This window comes from Pygoscelis adeliae, unplaced genomic scaffold (genome assembly GCF_000699105.1).
Source record: "Pygoscelis adeliae isolate BGI_AS28 unplaced genomic scaffold, ASM69910v1 Scaffold1, whole genome shotgun sequence".
Taxonomy (NCBI): Eukaryota; Metazoa; Chordata; class Aves; order Sphenisciformes; family Spheniscidae; genus Pygoscelis; species Pygoscelis adeliae.
Window position 1 is genome coordinate 1,615,184 of NW_008824051.1, and position 9,050 is coordinate 1,624,233.

The 9,050-nt window shown below is 43.2% G+C and overlaps 1 protein-coding gene across 1 annotated transcript in view; it reads left to right on the plus strand.

The window, feature by feature from the left end:
- Positions 1–9,050, plus strand: part of LHCGR (luteinizing hormone/choriogonadotropin receptor) — a 23,384-nt gene that overhangs the window by 12,287 nt on the left and 2,047 nt on the right. Inside the window, exons 9-12 of the mRNA XM_009333677.1 lie at positions 2,379–2,447; positions 3,082–3,156; positions 4,347–4,532; positions 7,108–7,188. Coding sequence (XP_009331952.1) covers positions 2,379–2,447; positions 3,082–3,156; positions 4,347–4,532; positions 7,108–7,188 — 411 coding nt within the window. The remainder of the gene's footprint in view (positions 1–2,378; positions 2,448–3,081; positions 3,157–4,346; positions 4,533–7,107; positions 7,189–9,050) is intronic.

The following is a 9,050-nucleotide window of genomic DNA, read 5'->3' on the forward strand; positions in this document are numbered from 1 at the left end:
CTTGAACTAGTCCTTTCAGGGACCGACCAGGCTGATACTACTGATCTAACGCTGCTGAGCTTCAGCTGCACAGGGTCCCTCTGAAGAGGAGGAAGGGAGAGAACAAATTGGTACGAAGTACCAATGCTTGTTCTTACCCTGATTTCTTTTGATGCAGCTTACATTGATTCCCACAAGTCTCCACACCAAGACTTTCCCTTTAACAAACTGTGGATTCATTGCTACAGCCACCTGTGAGACGGGTGGGTTTGATGCTAAGTGAGATGCCGCATCCAAGGAACGCAAAAAGCAGCAGAAGGCCAAGGTGCGATGTCATCTGCCAGCACAGCAAGAACCATATATGGATTTTGCAGCACCCTTGTCCTCACAAAGGCTTCCACAAAGAAGTGCTGAAATAGAAAAAAATCACAGACTGAGCCTCTTTGCAGGATGCGGCTGAAATTGAGGTCTCCCGAGGAAGGACCAGCTGAGCAACAGAGCGCAGCAGCAGGCCACCTACTTTGTGTTGTAGCCACAAACACCGGTTTGGACGCCAGTAAAGCCAGCCTTTGTGGACCAGACTGCTATTTAAAAGGCAGTACACATCCAAAGGGGGAGCCTTGTCTTGAGACAAGTGTGTACCAAACCCCCCCCCCAAAACTCCATGCATATTTGCTCCCACAAGTGAGCTGTGCACACAAGGAGGTACTGCGGTTGACTGGATTGGGCCCTTCATCAGGCTGATGTGCCGGCACGACAGTAATTTCAACACAGATTTTATGTATTGACTGGTACCTTCTGAAATCATTAGAGGAACTGAGCATAAATGTGACTGAAGACTGCTCCTATGCAATGTTAAAGACAAGCAACTGCTTAGATTAGGGCATCATGTCATCTTACGAGCCTCTTTCCTACCAGCAAGGTTTCAAAATAACTTCAGCAAAATTATGATTCTGTTAATGGTGCAAGAAAATGAACGTACGAGAGATGGAGAAAGGTGCTTACAGTTCTTACTGTAACCCCAAAGTGTATTAAATGGGAGGGAGTCTAACTCAGTCAGGAAACGGCCAACAATCATTTTTCTCCCATCCTTTTGTGATAGGGAGCTCACCACAAGAAAAAAGAATTACCTTGTCAGCAGCTTCCTAATTGTAGAACTCCACGTTAACTCCACCCCATGCAGTTAACTGTAATTAGCTGAAGTAATTCCAATCGTTGCAGCAAGTAATTCCAATCGAAACACAAGTAATCTATGAAGGTGTAAAGTCAGCCTGCAGTAATGCTTTGCACTACAAATAGCTAATTCAGTCTTTGCAACAGTTAGTGTTTCATGTGGATGGGGAATCAATCCTACATACCATTGTGGTTTTTAAGGAAATCACTAATTTCAGCATTGTGCTGAGATAGCCCCCTTCTCGTACCAATTGTAGCCAGGCGCTCCCCACACTTCCAGCTTTTCCTGGGAGCAGGTTCCATAGCCCCAGTTTCTGCTTTCCCAAAAACAAATGGAAAAGCAACAACTGAAGTTTTGTTTAATTTATAAACTGCACCAAATTTTCTATTAGGGCTAATATTAAAGAAAAAATACTATATACAAATGATCATATTGAAATTATATTGGAAACGTGAACTTAGTATCACAAATGGATTTTTCTCAGTGAAGTCAAACCCATAGGTTAGATCTCCTAATGAAAGAAAAGAGCTGGACTTCAGGTGCAGCAGAGCCCAGCCTTTAGTATCTGGCCCCAGGGTGGGGAATCAAGAACCCAGGGTGGCAGCAAGCGTCCCTGTGCAGTGCAGGGGACAGCAAGGTTTCCACGGCACAAATCAAGCCTGGCAGCAGTACTGTGGAGGAGCTGATAGCTCACTGACCGCCGGATGATGCACGACTCGCCCCTGCCTCTCTGCAAAGCTGTCTCTTGGGCTGCTGGAAGATTTGTCTGTCTGCAGAGGATCTGCAATCCAGCAACACCCTCTGGGCTTTAGAGTTGCTTTCCACCTCACACTTCTCTAGCCCTTGCAGTCTTCCATTTACACGTGCTGACACCACAAAATCCAGGTTTTCTGCCTCCAGGTTGTTAGCTTACCTGGATTAATGTCTTGTTTCTGGATCTCAGCCCACAGTAGGCACAGGTGAGCCCCTCAGAGGAGGGAGGATCTGTACGTAAGCAGAAGTTCTCTTCAACAGCTAAACAGGAAGGTGCTTGGGGGATTTAAGCTGCAGTTTTACCTTAATTTTAGAGTTAACATAAGTCATGCAATAGTTACCTACGTTCTTTATAAGCCAGACCCTCTAATCGTTAAAATGAATGCAGCATTAAGATTTGAAACCTTTAGTACATAACATAATCTTGTCTTTTCCAAATGTTTTTCCCTTACACTTCTTTTTTAATCCCCAGCAAATTATATAAAAATGGATTTGAAGATATCCACAGCCACGCCTTCAATGGGACAAAGCTGAATCAATTGTGAGTATGTTTCCCCTCCTCAGTGTTTTTTTTTTAAACAGTAAATAATAGTTCAAATGCAGTCAAAGCCTCTTCCTTCAGCTTAACTGGCTGTCTTGCATTTCCTGATACCCATTAGAAAACTGCATGTTTCAGTGTCATTGCAACTTAGTTGTTAATCCTGCAGCACGTACTGATAAAAAATAATTTTTAATAAAACTTAATAAATTCCTAAACTTAGCAGCAGTAGTGGAAAGCTTGAAACTGTAGCCCAAAGTCAGGAACCTATAGATTTTATGTTGGAAATGTCAATAGTTTTTAAATCACACTCACACGTTCTGGGACTAGCCTCTTGGTTTGGGCAAAACTTTTGCTGCATTTTTGTACGCTGCTGCTGCAGTGAAGGAACCAGACTGGTTGGTCCTGATTTAAGTCAGAAGAAATTGGAAATGATCAGAATTAAGTGTAGATGATAATGGTCTGATGGCATCAGCGGAGGGAAAGGTCGCGTGAGAAATACAAGCGCTCCCAGGCCAGATATGGCAACAGCAACCGCTGTGGTGGGAGAGAGGATCAAGAAAAAATAGATTGGAAGAAGAAACCAAAAAGGTTATTTTAAGATGGAGAGATAAAGAGTTAATGTTTGATTCCACAGAATCCTGAAGGACAATAAGAACCTCAGGTGGATACACAACGACGCCCTGAGAGGGGCCACAGGGCCAGACGTCCTGTAAGTATCCACCGCTCCGTTACCTGGGTTTATAGGTGTCCCATGGGACCTGCGCTGTGCTACGTGGGCGACATCATCTCGGCAAACACGGGCTTTCAGTCTGGAAGGAGACTTCATCTTTTACCCTCCACTTGTAAAATGGAAACACGTCAACAAGATGCCATGAAATTACAGGGTGGAAGGCTCAGTTTGCACCATGACAAATGCCTATCAGCCAGTTCTAGCATTGGCACTGACCTCCACCCCTTACATATCTCAGCCTTTGCTTTATTTGTGTCAGATCCTCCTGATCCTATCCCTGTGCCATATATTCTGACATTGCCAAGTAACTTGTCTTTTGGTAGGATTAGTATGTTTTTACAATATATTATTTTCGAATTTGATTATAAAAGTGAACTGGCCGACTGCATGCTATAAGCCTGTGCTGAATGAAACACATTATTAGCCTCCTCATGCTTTATTAATCAAGTACTTACTGGAGGGCTGCACTGGCTGTAACTCCATGCAATAAAACACAATGGGTGGTTCCGTAAAAGCATTCTGTGCCGCACGTGCCATTTTGTTCCTTTTATTGGTGCCTTACAGTACCCAGCATTACTAATATCACTTTCACAATGGTAGCCTTTTTTCCCCGTTTAATGGCCTGACTCTGAAAATCCTTAGTCATGTTGATGGCTTTTCCTCACATAAGCAGCCCCTCTGAAATGACTCTAAGCCAAACTGCTTAAGTTTGTCTTGGCAAGAATGATGGATTCTTTTATGTGTTTCAATTAATAACCATTTAATTAAAACACCTAGAACAGCCCTTCAGAGCCAAGCAGAGAGTCAGGAGGGTGTCCTACCCGTTAGCTGGCTGGAGAGTCACATTCGCCCACTTTCTCTCCCTTTCTCTGGCCTAAAGAGCCGTCCCTCACTCCATCCACGGTGGCTTTCAAACAGAGGTCAGGGCACAGCCCCTGGAGCACTGGGTTTCTGTTTCCCCCTCGCTGGGGCTTCTGGGCCACGGGGGTGCTCTTACCCCACTGCTCTGTAGTTTCACAGACCATGTTTCTGAGCTGGGTATCAGGTGCTCAAGTGGCTTTGCAGATTTAGACCTTCGTGAAAAAATGAGTCGCTGTTACCTACCATCATGCTTTGGTGGTATTTTTACACGTATTAAAAGAAAAGAGAATGCTCTCTTTATTTTGCAGGGATATTTCTTCAACGGCACTGGAGTCCCTGCCTACTTACGGGCTCGAGGCCATTCAAGTCTTAAATGCAACGTCATCTTACTCGTTAAAGAGACTGCCACCGCTGGATAAATTCAGCAGTCTTCTGGAAGCTGTTCTAACATATCCCAGCCACTGCTGTGCTTTTCGAAATCTAAGGACAGAAAAGTAAGTCCGAATAGCACATTATTGTATTGCAGTACTTCAGAAGCTCCAAAATTGCAATTACGCTTCTTCGTTCAGCTCACGAGGTTTGATTATCCTTATTCCAGTTACAAGGAAGCTGTGGTATGTAGCAAGACCTTGCATGAAACAACAGATCTCTGCCAAAGCCAGGAAATTACCTCCATTTACTTCCTGTGCCCAAGACCTGCCAGCAGGAACATTATTCTAAGTTTGCTTAAAGCTTATATTTTTCTTGGTATCTCAATTAAAGCGCCCACATGGAAGACAGATCTCCATCAATAGCATGTTGCCCTAAAAAAAAAAAAAGCAGCCCCTGTAGCCTTTAGCTATGTTGCTTATTTAATGCAGGTGATATGATGACCTAGTAGAAAAGGCAGGCTTTCAATTACCCACTGAAATTAGGACCTGACACAAGCCTACAGAAGGGGGTTACTCAGTTTAGTTCCAGTCATTTCAGATAACAATATTGTTCTCTCCACAATTGGAAACCATGGCACAGAGTGCACTTTGCATCTGCTAATTTGGGGCAGTCAGTCTGAGACAACTGGAGCTAATTTTTCAGCAGTTTTGTTTCAAAGAAAATCAACCCTCGGTTGGCTTCAGGGCAGCCAAAGCAACTCCAAATGAGTTTAGTTGAAGCTATGAGGCTGTCTCACTTCTCATCTGTCTCAAATGAAGGCTACAGAAAAGACGTACTGAGCAGCCATTTGTGGGAAGCCTGATCTGTGTGACTTGCATGCCATCGCATCAGGACTGCGTTGCAAAGGCAGGAGTAGAATCCAATTCTTTAGGGTAAAATTAGGGGTGATTTCTCTGCCTACCTCATTACTAAGTGGTTCCCGCTTCTGCAAGAGTAGAGCAAAGATCCTACAGTCAAGGGTTTCCACTGCTACCAAACTTTGATTCAGTCCCAGATCAAGTCTCTGAGTGTATTAAATGCAGAAGCAACTCTGGGACAGAAAAAAAAAAAGTTTTATTCATTCTGATGAAGATAACTGCATTTCTGATACTAATTTTCAGGTGCTTGACTTTGCAACATCATCATGCTCTATAAAAACAGGGGTGCTTTAGTAAGTCACTTTCTTATATTTAGTGAGTGTTTTCTTAATAAACTGAGAAAAAAAAACAACTGCAAATCAGGAAACTAGACTGCCCTCCTAACTGGGACATCAGCAGGGCTCAGAGCAGTGCTGATGAGTTACCTGTCTGCACAGCCCTGGCCGCTGGAAAAACCTGTACAAGCAACAGGCTGTTATCTTCTATGTGACCAGCTACTACAAAGGAAGGACAGACAGATCTCTGGCTGTTTGCCTTGTCATCTACTGATGACAGCAGAACACCACGGAGACCGAGACCTCCCAAGACCTTCCCAGGTTACACAGGGAAGAGTCTTCGTATGGTTATGTATTCTCATGGTCATGCAGATGCAGCCTGTTTCTGTCTCCTTCTACCCCCTTCTGTTGCCCTGTACTCTACATGCAGTCATCCCACATAGTTTTTACTACCCCCGCCCCGTATCCCATTCCTTAGCACCTATAGACTGCACTCTCTGATCAGCGAGATATGGTGACAAGGTCGTACATACATCTGACTGGGCAAGCAAGTTCACTTAAGTCAGCGTCACAGACATCAGGGAAATAAAGTCCTCGTACCAAATATTCTTGAGATTTCTGGAGTACAATTGTGTTGTGCTCATTCCCTGAGCCATGAAGGTAGCATTCAGTTCCCAAGACTTTCTTCCACTGGCCTGAAGGGGGGGTGGAAAGCAGGTTATACTACATCTTCACAAAATTACAAGAAAAAACAACTTCTGTTGCCATCCCATTATTTATAAGCATCACACAGCAGCTTAGATTGGTATCTTAAAACCGTATTTCTCTCATTATACATAAAACTTTCTGTAAGCTTCCAGGTGTCCGATTCTCTTAAGAGTACACTGAAGAGCTTAGTGGCTTTGCTGGCTCTTTCTACTGTCGCAGCAATGAGGTCAAGACAAAGCCATTTCCATTTGCACTGGTAGAGTACCTGGCTCGTACTTTCAAAGCCTCAAAACCAGAGATTTTGCCAAGTATGTCATCTTTCAACTTGTATTTTTCAAATTGCTTTACTTCCAGCATGTAAAGTCTACCTCCAGATCCCAAACAGTTTTTGAAAGAGAGCATCAGACTAGCTTCCCAGCATTTGTTAACATGCATTTCTCTAAAAGCCAGCGTAACTGCTACCATTCATACTGATGGAGAATCTGGCCCACTTCAATACAGTAGTTCATAAGGCAAAACATACCTTTTAATTCCAGCTCAAGTTATTTCACTATAAAAAAAGAGATAATAAACAATAACCAAGCTGAAAGACCACCCTTATACCCCCCGTGAAGTACTACCTACTGTTGCAGTATTTAAAGCCTTCTCCTCCCCGCTTCCAGAGGTCTACGTCAAAGTTCACACTGCCATGAGGCCAACTCTGGCTTACCTTACGTGTCTGTGAAGATCACTTGCAGAGAAGATGATTTGGCCAAAATCCAGACTGAAACTCAATTTTCTTTTCATCCTTCTTTCAGACAAAATTCTTTGCTTTCTATTTTTGACAACTTCTCCAAAGAGTGTGAAAGCACCATGAGGAAACCAACTAATGAAATACTGTAAGTACCTCTCTGCATACAGATGCTGGAAGTAGCAAATACGGACCTCGCCCTCCTGCTGTTCGTGTTTTTTCTAGAACAGCATGTCTTTTGCTGCCAATACAGTCACCCTTACAAGTTGCACATTGGTAATTCTACTATCATTAAACCAAAATTTGTGATTTTGATGTTCAAAAGGAAAGGAAAAAAACCATAATTTCATGAGCTTCACTCATTCCAGCTTCTCTTCTGAATTCTTGAAAGACTTTCAAACAGTGATTAAATATTTAAGAAAGTTAATGGCCTACATGGACCTGAGATAGCTGCAGTTGTTTGTGCGATTCAAAGAAGAGCTGCTACTGTTAATATTTTTTTGCCTACAGAAAGGATAATTAGAAGTCTGTATGTCAGTAGTTCTCCATGGTAGAAATAGAGTCCCTGAGTTAGAAGTTTGATGACCCCGTGCAATTGGTTTACCTCTTCTAAACGTGTCTTTCCATATCATCACAGTTCTGTTTCACAGTGTTCAGTGGGACAATGAGAAAGGCTAACAACAAAACTGTTGTGTTGGCCATGCTGGATAACACAGGCTCTAAACCAATTATCTAATGGAGAAGTTTAAGGATTTGCTACTATCCATCCCTCTACAGCTAAGAGGGAGACCTTGGGACTTGTCTTCAGCCCTGAGGTGGGGTCACAGCATTGCAAAGTCTAGAAAAACAAGGTTATGGTCACAAAATTCCAACAGCTAAATACAGCTGAAATGTGATTGATCCATTGGGATAATGTCCACGTCAGTCAGTATCTCGTTTGCTGGTTGGTGAGGCCTCCTACACTTACCGTTTGGTTTTATTCGGCCTTTTGTAAAGCAACAGTTGCCTCGATTCTCTTGTCACCGCTTCTCATTCATTGCCTGCCTGCAGCATGTTTGAGTGCCTCGCTTAGTAAGTCCTGTCCACTCCACTCCTAACTGCAAAACTGAACCACTTCAGGACTACAAAAAGGCAAAGTCCAGGCAGTCAACGAGACCAAGAATATATTGCCTCTGTCAAGAGTGGCTGTGGGGAGAAGCCAGGTGAGGCAAGGAGGTAAACACAGAGCATTAGATCACGTTATAAAGACAAGTGAAGTGACGCCCCAGTCAGGAATATGATCACACAAATCACCAGTGCCTATGCCAGAGTAATCCCCCTGCTTCAAATGAACATTTGTTGCACTCCTGCTGTGCATTAAATAGTCTGCCCAGTCTATTGCTCCTGAAGCTTTTTGCTCTGGTAAGTCCCAATCCCAGCAGTTCTCTGAGCAGATATTATATTAAGCAAATGGAAATAAGGTCATGATCATGGGCTGAAAGGCTGCAAGTTGAAAAGTTTGGGAACCACAGCAGAAATCGGCTGAAAGTCCTGAGCTCTTATTAGGAAGAAAAACCCCCAAAAAACCAGCTTGCACACGGCAGCATGTTTATATGGCCTCTCAGAAAATCACCATCATTTTTTATTAATAGAGTCAAACGTATTGCCTGCTCTTTCAGTTTAACCCAGGCAAGTAAAAACAAGCCATTGGGAAGTTTTTCATGTAAGGAGAGAACAGTTAGGATAAAAAGATGGGAAGTTATTTGCCCAATAACTGAAATAGCTAGGGATCGCTGAAAAGCAGCTCAGCTTCATTTGCCAGTTAAGACCCTGCTCCAGAAAAATAGTTTAATGCACATGCTTCAGTAGATGTGGAAGTTTAAGCATGTATGTAAGTTATCCCAAAGCTATCAGTTTTCTGAAGAGTTGTCCTCCATAGAGATGCTTTCCAGGTCGCACACTGCAGATTGAGCGTTTGCCCACCAAACACTCACAGCTGGGATGACTGGATAGTTGTGCAATAGGTACCTG